The sequence below is a fragment of the Saccopteryx leptura genome, chromosome 2 (assembly GCF_036850995.1).
Source record: "Saccopteryx leptura isolate mSacLep1 chromosome 2, mSacLep1_pri_phased_curated, whole genome shotgun sequence".
NCBI lineage: Eukaryota > Metazoa > Chordata > Mammalia > Chiroptera > Emballonuridae > Saccopteryx > Saccopteryx leptura.
The window spans coordinates 280,738,231-280,756,102 of record NC_089504.1 but is presented as its reverse complement, the minus strand read 5'-3'; the positions used below and the strand labels follow the sequence as shown (position 1 = coordinate 280,756,102).

At 39.9% G+C, this 17,872-nt stretch overlaps 1 protein-coding gene across 1 annotated transcript; it reads left to right on the top strand.

The window, feature by feature from the left end:
- Positions 1–1,527: 1,527 nt before the first annotated feature.
- Positions 1,528–17,091, top strand: SLAMF7 (SLAM family member 7). The gene is given in 8 exon segments (XM_066366074.1): positions 1,528–1,647; positions 10,936–11,268; positions 12,399–12,671; positions 12,863–12,970; positions 13,435–13,544; positions 15,932–15,994; positions 16,837–16,849; positions 16,852–17,091. Coding segments are annotated over 8 exon segments (1,008 nt in total). The 5' UTR covers positions 1,528–1,592; the 3' UTR covers positions 16,905–17,091.
- The last annotated feature ends 781 nt before the right edge of the window (positions 17,092–17,872 follow it).

Below are 17,872 nucleotides of genomic sequence, written 5' to 3'. Positions count from 1 at the left end.
CTGATGCTCTATTCACTGTGCCATTACCTGGTCAGGCTCATCTTTTAATCTTTATGTTATATTTTTATTTTACATTTTCTGTTTAGATAGACTTAGATATACAAGTACTTGCCATTGTATTACAGTTGCCTATAATATTTAATACAGTAACATGATGTATAGGTTTGTAGCCTAAAAACAATGGGCTATACCATATACCCTAGGTGCATAATAAGCTATACTATCTAGGTTTGTGTAAGTGAGCTCTATGATGTTTGAATAATAACAGAATTGTTTAATGACATATTTTTCAGAAAGTATTCTTATTATGCAGAAGATGACTATAGTTAGATTTAGGTCTACCATTTTTATTGTGTTTTCTACTTGCTCACTCTCTTTTTGGTTTCATCATTTTTCCTTTCTTTTCTAAGAATTATTATTAGTAGTATTATTTTTAAATTAAGTGAGAGGTGGGAAGGCAGAGACAGACTCCTACATGCACTCTAACTAAGATCCACCTGGCAAGTACCCTACTAGGCAGTACTCTGCCCATCTGAGGCTGCTGCTTTATTGCTTGGTAGTTGAACTATTTTAGCACCTGAGGCAAGTCTACTGAGCTATCCTCAGCACCTAGGGCCAACTTGCTCAAACCAATTGAGCCATGGCTGTGGGAGAAGCAGAGAGAGATAAAGATAGAGGGAAGAGGGATGGGGAAGCAGATGGTCACTTCTCCTGTGTACCCTGACTGGAAACTGAACCTAGGACTTCCACATGCCAGGTTGATGCTCTACCACTGAGCCAACTGGCCAGGGCCAAGAATTATTATTAAAAATTTTTAAATTTACTTTACTGTTTCTATTGACCTTTACGCTATCCTTATTTGCTTTATTTTCTAAGTGGTTTCTCTTGATATTCTATTTGAATACGTATTCTTTTTTATGAAGTTTCTATTTGAGTCTCTTGCCCATTGGGTGGTCTGTCTAATTCTTATTAGACAACTTCTTTATATATTATGGATATAAGAGTCTTGTGAAATAAATGTATTACAAAGACTTTGTAGCTTGCTTTTTTACTCACATAATGGTTTCTTTTGATTTAAAAAAATATCTTAATTTTATTGTACTACAGTGTAAATCTTAATTTTTTCATCTGAAAGATAGAGATTATGGTAGTATCTCACTCACAAAGGTGTTATGAGAATTAAAAGAATTCACATACTGCTTGCACTCAGTGACACTCAATAAATATTATTATTATTATTGGTGCACCCCCCCACACACCTAACCTATTTCCTTCCCTCTCCTCTGTGTCGAATCTCTGAAAGTTCATGTGGTATAGCAGAAAAGGCTGGCCATATGTCCTTGATCAACTCCTAGACTCTCTGAGGACTCCTAATCTGTAAAATGGGGCTTCCCTCACCTTTGGAGCTCAGTTTACTTTCCCCTCTCTAGTTAAACACTAGTACATACTAGGCACTGACAAGGAATGACTCATCATCATGTGTTAATCTCATGACCCCTCCTACTTCTAAAAACCTCGGTTGAGAAAGAAACCCCAGTGGTACGGGTGGGAGGAAGTAAAATCATTCTAGAGACTGACCTCCAGAGAACAATATGCTTGGTTCCCCAGCTAGCTTCATTCTCATCTTTCTCCTCTGCCAGCTCACAGGTGAGTTCAGCCAAATCCTTCTGCTTTGACTGCCTTCCCCATTATGGGTCCTGGGTCTACTCTGGGGCTTTGAATCAACTCAGGAGGCTCTGCTACCTTATTTAATTACTTTTTACATCCTATGACCTCTCCATCACTGAGGGCAGACAAATACTAAAGAGAGAGGTAAAGGAATGACTCTGGGGGCAGCTCCCCTTCTGACTGTCCTAGGAAAGGAAGGGCTGAATATCAGGAAGACCTGTGATCTAATCACAATCTCTGCTACAAATTAGATGAAGAATGTCATTTTCCCTTGACTTTAGCCTTCTCTCTCTTTGAGGACAACTTTAAAAACAAAATTATATCATACAGGTGTATGTTTATTTTTTATTAATATTTTAAAAATAATTTCTTTAAATATATTATAAGGTACTTGTATATTTTATATTTAGAAATGTTTTTAAATGCTTATATAAAACAATTATATTGGTGAAAGGAAATATGTACACTATTTGAATTTTATCTCTTAACCCAAACAATGTAATCAGTCTTTATGCAGAAAACCAACTCATATTGTAGTTATGTTTAATTTCATGAAACTTCTTCCACTTGTCAGAGGTACTCTAGTCTTTGAACATTTTACTATCCACAGGGATCTCAGAACAGACCAGGAGCTCCATAAATTAGGAATATACCTGTGGTCACCAACTCCTGGAGTACTTCCACAAGGTCTCCTTCTGAGGATTTGGTATAGCCAATTTGCTTATGTGTGCCCCAGGTCTTCCTTAAGTCATCTGCCCAAGACCACACAGTCAGTGGGAACTCCCCGTCCTTTCTTCCTACCACCTGTCCTCCCCATCTGTTCAGCATCAGCAGATGCTCAACCTGCTTGCATTCATTAGAAACTTCTATTCTTTTTTTTTAATTTTTATTAATTTTAATGGGGTGACATCATAAATCAGGGTACATATGTTAAAAAAAAACATGTCCAGGTTATCTTGTCATTCAATTATGTTGCATACCCATCACCCAAAGTCAGATTGTCCTGTCACCTTCTATCTAGTTTTCTTTGTGCCCTTCTTCCTCTCCCTTCCCCTCTCCCTCCTTCTCCTCCCCCCCCCCCCCCGTAACCACCACACTCTTGTCCATGTCTCTTAGTCTCGTTTTTATGTCCTACCTACTTATGGAATAATGCAGTTCTTGTTTTTTTCTGATTTACTTATTTCACTTCGTATAATGTCATCAAGATCCTACCATTTTGTTGTAAATGATCCGATGTCATCATTTCTTAGCCTGAGTAGTATTCCATAGTGTATATGTGTCACATCTTCTTTATCCAGTCATCTATTGAAGGGCTTTTTGGTTGTTTTCATGTCTTGGCCACTGTAAACAATGCTGCAATGAACATGGGGTTGCATGTGTCTTTACGTATCAATGTTTCTGAGTTTTGGGGGTATATACCCAGTAGAGGGATTGCTGGGTCATAAGGTAGTTCTATCTTTAGTTTTTTGAGGAACCACCATACTTTCTTCCATAATCATTGTACTACTTTACATTTCCACCAACAGTGAATGAGGGTTCCTTTTTCTCCACAGCCTCTCCAACATTTGCTATTACGTGTCTTGTTAATAATAGCTAATCTAACAGGTGTGAGGTGGTATCTCATTGCAGTTTTGATTTGCATTTCTCTAATAACTAATGAAGATGAGAATCTTTTCATATATCTGTTGGCCATTTGTATTTCTTCCTGGGAGAAGTGTCTGTTCATGTCCTCTTCCCATTTTTTTTTATTGGATTGTTTGTTTGTTGTTGAGTTTTATGAGTTCTTTGTATATTTTGGATATTAGGCCCTTATCTGAGCTGTTGTTTGAAAATATCATTTCCCATTTAGTTGGCTGTCTGTTTATTTTGTTATCAGTTTCTCTTGCTGAGCAAAAACTTCTTAGTCTGATGTAGTCCCATTCATTTATTTTTGCCTTCACTTCCCTTGCCTTTGGAGTCTAATTCATAAAATGCTCTTTAAAACCAAGGTCCATAAGTTTAGAACCTATGTCTTCTTCTATGTACTTTATTGAGAAAATTCTATTCTTAGGATGCACCTGGTTCGAAGTAGTTGTTTCTAAAATGGGTTCTGACTTTATAAACTGTTTCCCTGAACGGAAATGGTTATTAAAGTGAAACTTGGGGAAGGTAAAGTAGGGGAGGACTGGCAGGTACTCACCCAAAACCTGAACTGTGAGCAGCAGGGCACAGTGTGTGCTGTGCTCCAGGAACCTATGGGCAGCCTGAGTGGGACATGTTCCATGGGCGAAAGGAATCCAGGATAGTCCTAGAACCTCCAGTGGACAGGAAGGTGGGAGCAGTGCTGGTCCTGGATTAGGACTTCTGGGTTTGACTTAGTAGCTATATTGTATGGGGTAAGTTCCTCAGTCTCTGAACCTTGGTCTTCACAAGTAGATAATGAAAATGAAACAAAACTTGAAGAAGTATTGTGGTGTTTTAAATGAGACATCAAAGGCAAAACAATGATAATAATAATAATTAATTAAGATCCTCCTACATCCACAGCATTTTTTATACAATCTCCTCAGAAGTGTATAAGATAGATATTATAATCCATGATTTACAGATGAAAAAACTTAGGCTCAGAGAGGTCAAGGTCTCTTGGATAAAATTCTACAACTACTAAGGAGGAGAGCAGAGATTAAGTTCCCAAAGCTGGTGCTTTTTCATCACACAGACCTGCCTAACACTGTAGCTGACACCAGAGAAATGTTCAATAAATGTACATTCAACCTGACTTTTTCCAGGAGAGTTAGTTGTGATTCCTTCCCACTTCAGGTATGTGAGGCCAAAACAGGGGCTGGGAATGCCCAAGAAGAACAAGTAACTGTTTCCAGTATGTGAATGCACCAATAGGGACCCACCCTGTCCAAGTTAAGAGGGACCAAAGAGCAGCTCTGCAGCCTCAGTATTCTCATTTGAAAAATGGGCACATAACATGTCCCCCTCAAGGATTTTGTGATCATAAATGATACAGGAGTGTTGAGGAGAAAAGTAACAAAAGGAAAACAGAAAAAAAGTGGGTGAGGGTGAATTGGGAAGATGTTGGAAAGGATCAGAAAAGACAAAACAGAGGAGGCAGGAGATGAGTGAAAGCGACAGCAGTAGAGGACTTGAATATGAATGCTGTGAGTTAGGGTTGGAGGGGTGGTAAGCCCGCTAGGTGAATTGGGAGATTTGCAAGCCTCTGCTGTATGTACAGGTGGTCCCTGACTTACAATGGCTCAAATTTCTATTTTTTGACTTTATGGTAGTGTGCATCAGTAGAAATCATACTTCAAATTTTGAATTTTGATCTTTTCCCAAGTGAGCAATATGCAATACAATGCTCTGTCATGATGCTGGGCAGTGCCAGCCAGCCACACTTCCAGTCATCCATGTGACTATGAGGGTCTACAACCCATACTCTACAGTATATTTTATTGCCAGTGATTTTTTGATATTAGGTTTTCTGTTTCCTCATCCCATGATGTTTACAAAATGCCTAGCTCTGTCTCCTTCTGGTCAGAAAAAGAGGAAGGCAATTACTTTTTAGATGAAATATCTTAAAGTGAAACTTAAAATAATTGCCCAACTAATTAGGCAATTAAATGTTCTGAGCATATTTAAGGTAGGCTAGACTAAGCTCTGATGTTTTATAGGTTAGTATATTAAATATAGTTTTAAATTTTTATTTTAAAAACTACAATTAAAGCCTGACCAGGTAGTGGTGCAGAGCATTGGCCTGGGATGCAGAGGACCCAGGTTTGAAACCCCAAGGTCACTGGCTTGAGTGCAGGCTCATCGGGCTTGAGTGTGGAGTTATAAATATGACCCCATGCATGGTCACTGGCTTGCACAAGGGGTCACTGGTTTGGCTGGTACTTACCCCCCTCCCCCATCAAGGCACATATAAGAGAGCAATCAATGAACAACTAAGGTGCTGCAATGAAGAATTGAGGCTTCTCATCTCTCTCTCTCTTCCTGTCTGTCTGTCCCTGTCTTTCCCTCTCTCTCTCTCACTAAAAAATAAAAAAAATACATTTAAAAGGGTGACACTGATCAATAAGAATACATAGGTTTAAATGAATTTTTGACTTTACAATATTTTCAACTTAAGATGGTTTTATTAGGCCAACCCCAATATAAATCCAGGGGCATCTGTACATGGCATTGATTTAAAATATTCTTTACAGAGGACATTTGTTAGGGAGAAGCTGGGTAAAGAGTGGTAGTTTCCAAATATTTTTTTAAGCAGTGGTTTTCTTTTAGGAAGTGAAATCTTACACAGAAAGAAACAAATAAATGACTCTAATGCATAGAGCTGAAACCTCTCTAAGAAATGGGAAGTTCTGTGGATTTTCCTAATCACCCTGTTCTATTCCCTACCCCCTAGACCTTTTTCTAAACCCCTTAGAAATACACTGAAGCACTGCCATAGACCTCAAGGGTGGCAAGGGGCATGTCTTGAGAAACCCTGCTTTAGGAGCCCTTGTTTTTAATCTTGGTCTTCCACTAACTTGAAACATGTTACTATAACCCTCAACATCAGTCTCCTCACTCATAAAATGGGACCAAACTAAGTAGTTCCTAAGATTCCTACCAGCTCCAAGATGCTCTGGTCCTTGGTTTCCATGAGCAAGGTGCCATGACATGGTGGTGCATTCTGATGGGGGCACTGAGTATTGGGAGTCTGCTCCGGGATGGGGCTGGCAAGTGGGAAGTGGGCTTTTCACCTCCCTTAGCCTGAAATATTTCTCCTGAGTCACCATCCCTTGATTCTGGCTGTTCTGAGAATGCCCCTTCTAATTTGGCTCCCTCCCTCCACTCAGTTCCAGAGCCATTGGGGAACAGTTTAAGGGGTGAGGGGTGGAGATGATAACCCAAAGGGAGATGGCAAAGGGGAGGAGCTGTTGTCTCTTTCTGTTGAAGGGCAGGGCCTCTTTATTTTTTTTAATGGATGCATAAAGATTTTTTATTAGATAATAAATTTACAACAAAGTTAATGCCATGTATTTGTTAATATCAACAATTTTTACTCAGCCACAGAAGAGCAGAACTATAAAAATAAATAGTTCATGAAAATACCATAATTTTTATTTTGTATAGAGTTAGTCCAGAAAAAAACTCCCAGTTGTTTTTGTTTTTTTAAAATTTAGAAAATTAAATTTAACAGGGTGACCTTGAGCAATAAGAGTACATAGGTTTCAGGTAAACATCTCTATAGCATTTGGACTGTTGATTGTGTGGTGTACCCATCGCCCAAGGTCAAATCACTTTTGGCCACTGCACACTTGTCCCTCTTTACTCCCCGCTATCCCCCTGCCACGTAACCCACTCCTTCTGGTAACCACTTCACTTTTATCTATGTCTACAAGTCTCAGTTTTTTATCCCACTTATATGTTAAATCATATCGTTCTAGCTTTTTCTGGTTTGTTTATTTCACTCAGTATAATATTCTCAAGGTCCACCCATGTTCTCATAAATGGCAATATGTCATCTGACATTCCTGATACCAAAAGTACCTACTCTGGCCTTGAACAGAAGGCAAAGTGTCTCTTGCCCTAGTTCCCTTAATTTCCAAAGTTAGATTGGCAGGAAATGTTTGCTGACTATTCCCTGCATGATGCGAAGTAGCCAGTGACTGCTCTACAGGCCCAGACCACTTTCTGAGAAGTTTAAATTTGCCAAGGAGCCACCCAAAGAAGATTTGGGAAATCTCTGTTTCTCAGTTTCAGCCACTCTTGTGAAAATCAGAGAAATAATGGGAAGCTCTCTCAGGGTCTGTTCCTTATAACACTATATTCTGTCCTCCCTCCTGCCTCCCATCACCTCTCAGACTGCTTTGTACTTCTCAAAATGCTTTCAGATCTGTATTTATTCTTCCCCCTTCCCCAAATTCTGGTAAATAAAGGTTGTTACTTTTCTCCTATGAAAGTTGAAAACACTGAAACTGAAACTAGAAAGCAGTAAGGCAGTAGTGGAAAGAATGAAGGCCTATGAAACAGAGGAACTAACTTCTCATCCCACTTCTGCCATTTTTCAGTTGGGGAACTTGTGAAAGTTACTTAGCATTTTGGAACTCCAATGTCTTTATCCATAAAGTGGAGCCCTTATTATTGAATTGATTTGAGGCTCAAGAAAGATAATTTCCATTAAACTAGCTTATGAACTACAAAGTTATTATTTGAACTACTGGAGTTATTATTATGAAGGAACCAGAATGAAACCCAGATATTCTGACTCTTAGGAATCAGGAGATTTGGGCCAGAGCTCTAAATCTTTCATAGCACTCCATGCTGATTGGAAGGAACAGCCATCTCTACCCCTCATTGGGTGGGACCCTAAACCCCATCTGGAATAAAGTGCCTATAAACATCGGCTAATTCACAGAAAAACGGCTTGTCCAATCACCACCAAAGAGAGTATCTCCTTCTAAAGAACTTAAAGTCAAAAATAAATTTCTGGTGGATTTTTATGGGGTATATGTGAAAAAGAGTTGAAGATTTATCCAAAGAAGGGCTTTTAATAGGCTTTATGGGCCTTAAATACGGTTAGATAAGCAGAGAAAATAATAAAGCACTCACAAAAGCTTGTGAGGTAGAAAGTAGATGGGATCAGTTGATGAAAAAGGACTGGCTGCTTGTCTGGTGATAGTAAGTGGGTGGCAGTCCTGGGCTTCATATTTTCCCACAGCATCAAGCGGTCATCCCAGCCTTAGAGCAAAAGTCCTGGGCACGTCTCAGATACAATCAGCTCAGATCACATGATGCTCCTAAGTTAATTATCATGCCAGAGGAAGGCTTCCACCTGAGCTGGGTGGCTATAATTCTTAACCAGACCACCTGGATGCAACAAAATGAGGAAGGAGTGAAATGGATGCAAAGAAGGCAAATTACACTATTCACTTCACTGATCTAAATGGAAAGGTAGATGAGTCTCATGGGACTAAACCTTCCCAGTCTTGTGTTAGTAGCACTCATTCTCTCAGAGTCAGCTGATCCCACAGATCATGTTAAGTCCCTTCCATTGTATGTTCTCTAAGTACCTGTTTCTCTCCCTTTTGTAACTCACATATTTACTTATTTGATGATAATCTTACAACTCTATGAAAGCAAGGATCATAACTAGCTTGCCCTCCAGTTATATCCTCACTTCCTAAATAGTGCCTGGCACCAGTATGGAACCAAATAAATTTTTGTTAAAGGAAGGAATGACCAAATAAGAAAAACATGACCTACCTAGACATAGTAAAACTCTATAAGGTTATATCTGCAGGCAGAGAAGACATCACAGAAAGGGAAGATGCCGTTCAGCCTTGAACAGCTGAGAAGTCTCTAGTTTCTGCATCTCCTTTCACAGTCAACTGGGAAGAGGAAACAGAACTTGTTCTGACTCACCAACCCTGCCCCCTAGCCTCTGAACTCACACCTAAGGACTGGCATGTAAAAGGCAAAAACCACAGGCTGAACCAAAAACATGAGGCTAGTATGTTCCAAAAGGAAAGTTTATTTTAAAAATGCCTGGGTGCAGGCCGACTGAGACTAGCAAAAGGGGTCAGGCCTAAGGGAGTAATAGGGCAGGGGTTTTATGGATTCATTAAAGGGTCTTGGGCAAAGGCAGCTGCAAGATAACTTCTTCTCTTTGTGATTGGGAGTGGTGCCACAGTTCCTCAAAATTTCCTGTACCCTAATCCAATCATCCCTTATTAGCATCCAGCTACAAGGGAAGTCTGAGCCAGATTACTGAGTAGGCAAGTCCTTCTTTCTCCTTCAGGCTTGCATTAAGAAAGGTGGTGGCTGAGTAGCCATTTTATCTATCAGCATAGAGCTACTTTCATCTTTCATGACCCCTCTTTCCACCCTGAAGATACAATGAAAATAGAACAATATACTCCATCTAGGCTCATGTTGGCAATTTACATTGTCATCCTCCAGTTTCATTTTAACAAGAAACCATAAATTTGAGTGCATTTTCTAATATCACCACACAATTCACACCTTTTGACATTTTTCTTGAGACTATAACACCACATGTGTGAAGTGAAAAGAATAATTATTCAGAGCTTAAACTTGTGCACACATGCTAAGGCACTAAAGCCACATCCTTATAGTTTTCTCACCTCCTTGACTTAAACATCTCCCCCAAGCTCATGTAAAGACCAAATTACTCAAAGTTGCCTTAAATACAGGAATTATATCTACATGACAGCAAGTGATACCCAATCTTTGACTACAAAATATTAACTCCTTCTATATCTGTGGTTGAAGTGAAAGAATAAATATATTAACTAACCCATCAAAAATTCAAATCAAAATTTATTTTATCTGTGACATTTATTGGGACTACTTTGATTTCCCTTGAGATGACCAGAGGGCAACTGAAAAACCAGCCTGTCTTAGTATTAAGAAATCAGGGAGAGCAAATTTTTTTTTCGAAAAATCAAATTCCTCAACAGGATGATTTGATAAAGGTCTGAGGGACTCAAAGAATATATACACTATAACTGATAAAGTATAGGGAGAATGTTTGAAAGCAGAAATCAGCTCCTAAAAGGTATTTACTCAAGGAGAGAAACAAGTACTTTTAAAAATAAATTTATCAAGAAAGTTGGTCAAGATTCCAGACCTGTAATCAAGAGACTATAGTTTAACATTTGGTATTATCAGGTTCTCTTACTCTGAAGTACTGGGAGAGTAGTTTATAATTGAGGGAAGATCACCAAAGGACATAAGAGATACTGGAATTCTCAAATCACTCTATTATAAAATAGAAAGATAAATTATCCTCAAATTTCTAAGCCATCACTATCATTAGAGACTTATAGCTTTTCTCTCAATGTTCTGAACTATGCTTGAAAATTAGTGCCTTCTTTCAGGCAGGCTGCTCCTTCTTTACCTGCATCTAAATCAACGCTCCCAGGAGCCGTGGGGGGAAAGGTGTCCTAAGGAGGACTCAGACAGTAACCTCCCACTTGTTCTCCTACAGAAACATGTCAGGTGTCAAGGATGGAGTTGGGTCTTGTGGTTTACCTCAGAGCTTTGTCTTATCAGCCACAGGTCTCTGGGAGTGGGTGAGCTTACCTGTAGTCATCCCTTTCAGGAAAGAGTTCTAACCTCAATGCCTTTATATAAGTAAGATTCCAAAAGAGCTGGTTGGATTGGACTGAGAGGTTTCCTTGGGAACTTCCTAGAACCCAAAGTGGGTGAATAATTTGTGGAAAGGGCAGGGACCCACATTTATTTTATGATTCTCTGTGTCTGCAGGGCCAGCAACCTCTGGAGCCCCGAAGAAGCTGGTTGGTGCTGTTGGTGGGTCTGTGACTTTCCCTTTGACCCACTCAGTAAATCAGATTGACAGCATTGCATGGAACTTTAACACAACTCTTCTTGCCACCATACAGCCAAATACAGCAAACAAACAAGACAATGTGATAGTGTCTCAAAATCACAACAAAATAAGGGTGGAATTTCTCCCTGGAAATTACTCCTTGAGGCTCAGCAAACTGAGTAAGAGTGACTCAGGTGCCTATACAGTAGAGATATTCAGCTCAGACCTCGAGGATCGCTTCATCCAGGAGTATGGGCTACGTGTCTATGGTGAGTGGAATCAGTTCCAAAAGTGGATAACTGCATGGGTAGAGTAGTAAACACCCTGATATTGGAGATGTTTAAGCCAAATCAAGATAAACACTTGGCAAGAATATGGAAAAAGGAACTCCTGCTTGAATGAAGTAGATATAGCTGACCAATGAGGTCCCTTCCTACTTCAAAATTCTACAAGAGGTAATATAGTGAAACAGATGGGTGAAATGAAAGTGGTAATCACACAGGTCAGATGCTGGCTTCTCTAGCTACTAATTGCATGAGCTTAGCCAAGTTATTTAATCTTTTTAAAGCTTAGTTTTCATATCTATAATAGGGAGAAAAGTGATAACTATCTTAGAAAGATTATTAGGTATACATATCAATGATATCTCTTCCTCTACAGATTCCAATTGATAAAGAAATAGACACAAGAATTGGAAGAAAGTAAAAATAGCTTTATTTTTTCTTTTAAAACAAGATAGAATAAATATTTTTTCTCAAGTCTAGACCTTGAAGCCCATTAAAACAAAAAGAATCTACAAAGACAATTATTCAACCATCTACAAGAATAGCTGCCTCAAAAAAACACACACAAAAAAACAGCCATACAGGCAAATGGAACAGAATGAGAGCTTAGAAATAAAACCACATAAATATGGACAAATAATCCTCAACCAAGAAGCCAAAAACACACAATGGATAAAAGAAAGCCTCTTAAATAAATGGTGCTGGGAAAATTAAAAGGCCACATGCAAAAGATTGAAACTTGACTACAGTTTGTCCCCCTGAGCAAAAAATTAATTCAAAATGGATCAAAGGCCTAAATGTAAAAGTGAGAGTGAGCACATATTAGGGAGGGAGACCAGAAGTGTTGTTTGTCCAAAAGAGTAAAGTGAAAGTCTCTTCAAGGAAGCTTAAGAACAGGAAAATGGGGATCTTCTAAAAAAGATTAAATTAGCTAGTAACTAAAATACATTTAATACAATGAAAGTATTAAATGAGAATTCTGCTCTGAGCTGCTGCTTCCTCACCACTCTGTAGCACTTCAAAGAGATTCAGGTCCAGGGTTTATAAGAATAATTTTTAAAAAGGAGGGCTATAGGCATAGTTCCCACCTTTATTTGTCCATTTGTTTTTTACAGAGCACCTATCAAAGCCCCAAATTACCATGGGTCTGCAGAGCAATAAGAATGGCACTTGTGTGACCAATCTGACATGCTCCATGGAACAGGAAGAAGAGGATGTGACTTACAGTTGGAAATCCTTGGGGCAGACAACCAAAGAGTCCCATAATGGTTCCATTTTCCCCATGTCTTGGAGGTTGGGAGAAAAGGACATGATCTTCATCTGCATAGCCAGGAACCCCATTAGCAGCAACTCTTCAAACCCTATGTATGCCAGGAAGCTCTGTAAAGGTAACTATCTCTCCTTTAGGAGCCTGTAATCTCATAATCTATACCTTCTTTAGCTCTTAATTCCCATGGGAACGGCCCTGTATAAAAACTGGAGGCCCATGGGAAGTCACCAAATTGGGAGAAATTGGATCCAAAAGTTGGATCATTTAACTTAACTGACTCTTTCTCCTTCACTGTGTTCTCTCTTAAAGGTGTCACTGGTGACCAAGATTTCACCATGTTCCTGATTCTCCTGTGTGTATTATTTCTGCTCAGTGCCCTTTTACTAGTGCCAATTATTTGGAGACAAAGAAGAAAAGGTATAGCATGTACTATTTTTTTTTTCTTCACCCTCATTCATGCATTTTTCACCCTTATTTATTCAACAAGCATGTGCGGATTGTGTGTCAGGCTTGGTACTAGCCATAAGAATACAGAAATGAAGAGGCCATAGTCTCTGACTCAACGAGAACACCATCAACCTGCATCCTTTCATTCTGGAGGAGAAAAGGAACTTGAGTCCTCCTTTCCTAAGGCCAAGGTCCTGCCAGTTCCCATTTCCAGTGCCCACTCCTTTCAGAGATTGAGAAGTAAAAGTAATGAGGGTAACCAGTTTATCCTGGGATTTTCCTGGGGTTAGCATTAAAAGTACCATGCCCCAGAAAACTGTTTAGTTGTAGGGAAATCAGGATATTTGGTCATCATAAATATGTTAGATGGGGTGGTGGGCCACTGGGACTGGTGAGTGGAAGAAGGGACAAGCTATGAATTTCTACCAATTTAGTTGCAGAGTCCACTGAAGAGAAGAAGAGAATGGACACTCATCAAAAAATTCTGAGCTATTATCCCTCTTCTGAAGAGACCTCAGAGTATGAAACAATCTCTAACCTGAATGTGAGTTCAGTCTCAAATTTTCTGAGGCCTTATCCTCCTCTATGATGCCCTTCTTGTTTTAACTTGAGATTATCCCATGGATTTGGACAAAATGGGAGATGAAGATGCATAGCCCTTGAAACCCAATACACCTGTGTCTGCCCTGGGTCTACAGATTCTCTCTTATGCACCCTGTTCTTACACAACCAGAATGCTGGGTCATATTGTGGTCTGAGGAATTACCTCTTCCCTCCACAGTTCACAACAGCCTCTCAACAAACCTGATTCTGTTTGCGTAGGATAACAGGTAGAGTAGTGTGATTTTTGACATAATGTTTAAGTTATGGTGTCAGCAGACTAGATTTAGCAATCTGCTCAGGCCAGTTGGCTCAGTGGATAGAGTGTCGGTCTGGCATGTGGATGTTCTGGGTTCAATCCCAGGTCAGGGCACATGAGAAGTGACCATCTGCTTCTCTTTCTCTTCCCTCTCCCCTTCTCTCTCTCTTCCCTTCTCACAGCCAGTGGCTTGATTGGTTGAATAGCAGCCCCAGGCACTGAGGATAGCTCAATTGATTCAAGCATTATCCCCAAACAGGGTTTGCATGGTGGATCCAGGTTGGGGCACATGTGGGGGTCTGTCTCTCTATCTCCCGTCCTCTCACTTTAAAAAAAAAAAGAAATTGTTGCCTGACAGGTGGGAGCACAGTGGATAGAGCATTGACCTGGGATGCTGAAGTCCCAGGATCAAAACTCCGGGGTTGCTGGCTTGAGTGCAGGCTCATCCATTTTGAGCACAGGCTTACCAGCTTGAGTGTGGGATCATTGACATGATCCCATGGTCACTAGATTAAGCCCAAAGGTCACTGGCTTGAAGCCCAAGGTCTCTGGCTTGAGCCCAAGGTTGCTGACTTGAGGAAGAGGTCAGTGGTTTGGCTTGAAACTCCTTGTCAAGGCACATATGAGAAGCAATCAATAAACAACTAAAAGTGATGCAACTACGAGTTGATGCTTCTGATCTCTCTCCCTTCTTGTTTGTCTTTCTCTCTCTCTCTCTCTCTCTCAAAAAAAGTTTTTTTTGAAAAATTGCTTTTCCTCTGAGGCAACTCAAGAAAGCCATAAAAAAAGGATTCAGAGCCTATGGTGGTTCTGGGCCCATACTCAAGTCTTCCCAAGTGTGGTTCAACACACTGAAATAAATGAGCACAAGGTTAATGCAAAGGAAACTCTGAAAAGTATAAAAATAAAGTTTAAATAAAGCCAAATAAAAAGATGTGTTCCAGAGACATGAACTATGTAGACACCTTCAAATATACTCCTAGAAACAATCACTGTAGACCAGGCTGGAGTAGCTCCTTAGGGGTCATAGGGTGCTTTTATAAAGGACACTTCACAGCCTCAACATTTCACTTTTACTCCAGACTTTGGTCTTTCCCAATCAGGTTGCATCTTCCTACTCTTATCTACAACTTTTCCAAGAGGAACTATTACATTTCCTCTTCAAACTTGTTAGTATCTTGAGTGTTCATTATTTCCTTTAGGGAGACTTATCTGTGCTCCACTCAGTCCGACTTCTTTTAAAATTGATCACTTATGGTTTATCCTCCCCTGTTCAATACACATTTCCAGAAGACTACAAGACTGGAAGTCCTGGATGTTCAGAAATAAACTTTATCAACTCAGGATATTCTCCAGCCTGGAAGGAGATTTTGTTATGGCTATTATTGTTTAGATTTGTTCTGTCTCATAAATTATCCTTACTGATTTGTTTCAAAGGCCCTTTTGACAGATGGAAATGTTTATTTATAAATTCACTTAAACACAACACATTTTTTTTTTTTTACAGAGACAGAGAGTCAGAGAGAGGGATAGACAGGGGCAGACAGACAGGAACGGAGAGATGAGAAGCATCAATCATTAGATTTTCGTTGCGCATTGCAACACCTTAATTGTTCATTGATTGCCTTCTTATACGTGCCTTGACCACGAGCCTTCAGCAGACCAAGTAACCCCTTGCTCAAGCCAGCAACCTTGGGTCCAAGCTGGTGAGCTTTTTGCTCAAACCAGATGAGCCCATGCTCAAGCTGGGGACCTCGGGGTCTTGAACCTGGGTCTTCCGCATCCCAGTCCGATGCTCTAGCCACTGCGCCACCACCCGGTCAGGCGAACACAACACATTTTAAAAATAATGTAATTATTTCTTTAAAGAAGTTATTAATCATTGTAATGATAATCTCATCAACAAGAGCACTTCCCACTACCTGTTCCTATTCCAGAACCCTCTATCCTTCTTGCCTTCTCCTCCCCTTTCTGCTTTCCTTTCTCTGGATTCTCGGAGTCTCTTTGACCTTGTCTGTGTGACCAAGGGGGTGGATGATGACTTTTTGTTTTATGTTTTTGTTTTTTAATAGAAAACTATCCCAGAGGAAAATTCAGCAAATACACTTTATTCCGTGGTACAAATACCCCAAAAGGTAAGAAGAGTTAGAGCTGAGTTTCACTAAAGTTATTCCATCACTTTTCCTAGTTCCAGCTTAGCTTAAAATTTCTTAGACCCCAAAGAGCTCATGTTCTCTGGCCTGAAATTAAAAGGTCCTCAGGATGTCCCCATTCCCTTTGCATAGGGTTACACAGAATAAAAAGAATAGAAAAGAATTGTGATTTAGGAGTCAAATGGGGGTTACCTGGAACAAATACAGTAGAGTAGGAGAGAGATTCTAAGTAGGAATGATAGAAAAAAATCAGTAGGGTCCTGACTGAAGGCATGAATAGGGTAAAAGGCATGGTTAGACTATGCCTGGCAAGGAAGAAACAACTGTAAAGGAGACTCTAGCTTGCTTCTGAGCCACCAATAAACTGGAAGCAGGAGATAATTTATTTTTCTTTTCCATATTCTACCTACATTACATCTGGTTTGCACATTCCCTCGAGTCTAATTATTAAGGTAGTAAGCTTTAAAGCTTATTCCTTCACAGATCACACTAGGCAGAAGCACATACCTTCTGTCTCCCCACCCAACCAGATCAGAAGAAATGAGAATAGGTAAAACAGTTTGCTTAGTAATTGGAAAGGTTGGATCTGATGGATTATTGGAAGGAAAGTTCAGTTTTTGAAGCAGTCAATAGGATAGATGTAGGTTAACATTAAGGAATAGTTCCTCTAAAGTAAATGTGATTAAACAGCAGGAGCAAGCACAACAGGAGGCTCGGGTTGCATAACCTTGACAATGAAGAGTATCTGGGATGGAGGGGTCATGTGTGGGGGATCCAGACCCTGCCCACCTTCAGCACTCTGTGTTCTTGTGTCTGCTTAACAGATGGAGAAACCCCACCGCCTACATCACCAGACTCACCAAGGCCATTTACCCACGAGAACGCCGCCTAAATAGCATTGTGCACCTTCATGTTTCGACTCAAAGAAAATAGTCAAAATAATTCATTGACATGAGCAAAATAACAAAGAAGAACAAAGAACATTGACTTCCAGCCTATCTTTTATGCTCCTTCAGATTTAGGAGTTTCTAATTCTGTGTGTGTGTGTGTGTGTGTGTGTGTATACAATGTCTTTAATATTTTATTTTTTTTATTTTTTTATTAATTGAATTTATTGAAATAATGTTGGTTTGCAAAACCATACAGATATTTTTCTTTTAATTTAGAAAATTAAATTTAACAGGGTGACATTGATTAATAAGAGGTCATAGGTTTCAGGTAAACATTTTTATAGCATTTGAACTGGGTTTTTTTTTAATATAAAATTTTTATTTTGCCTGACTAGGTGGTGGCACAGAGGATAGAGCATTGACCTGGGACATCAGGACCCAGGCTCAAAATCCCAAGATTGCTGGCTTAAGTGTGGGCTCACTAGGCTTGAGCATGGGCTCACCAGCTTGAGCACAGGGTTGCCAGCTTGAATGTGGGATCGTTGACATGACCTCATGGTCCCTGACTTGAGCCCAAAGGTTGCTCGCTTGAAGCCCAAGGTCTCTGGCTTGAGCAAGGGGACACTGGCAAGGGGAACCCCCTGATCAATGCACATATATGAAACCAATCAACAAACAACTGAAGTACAGCAACTATGAGTTGATGCTTTACATCTCTCTCCCTTCCTGTCTGTCTGTCCCTGTCTGTTCCCCCCAACCCACCCCCTCACAAAAATAAATAAATCATTAAATAAATACATAATTTTTAAAATTTTAATTTATTGTATTGACATGGTTTCAAGTGCCCTACTCAATGTAATACCCTCTACACACTGCATCGTGTCCCCCCATGCCCCATGCAAAGTCTCTTTCCACCCCGTTTCACCCCCTTTGCCCCCCTACTTCTACCCCCCCATTCTGTCTGGCTATT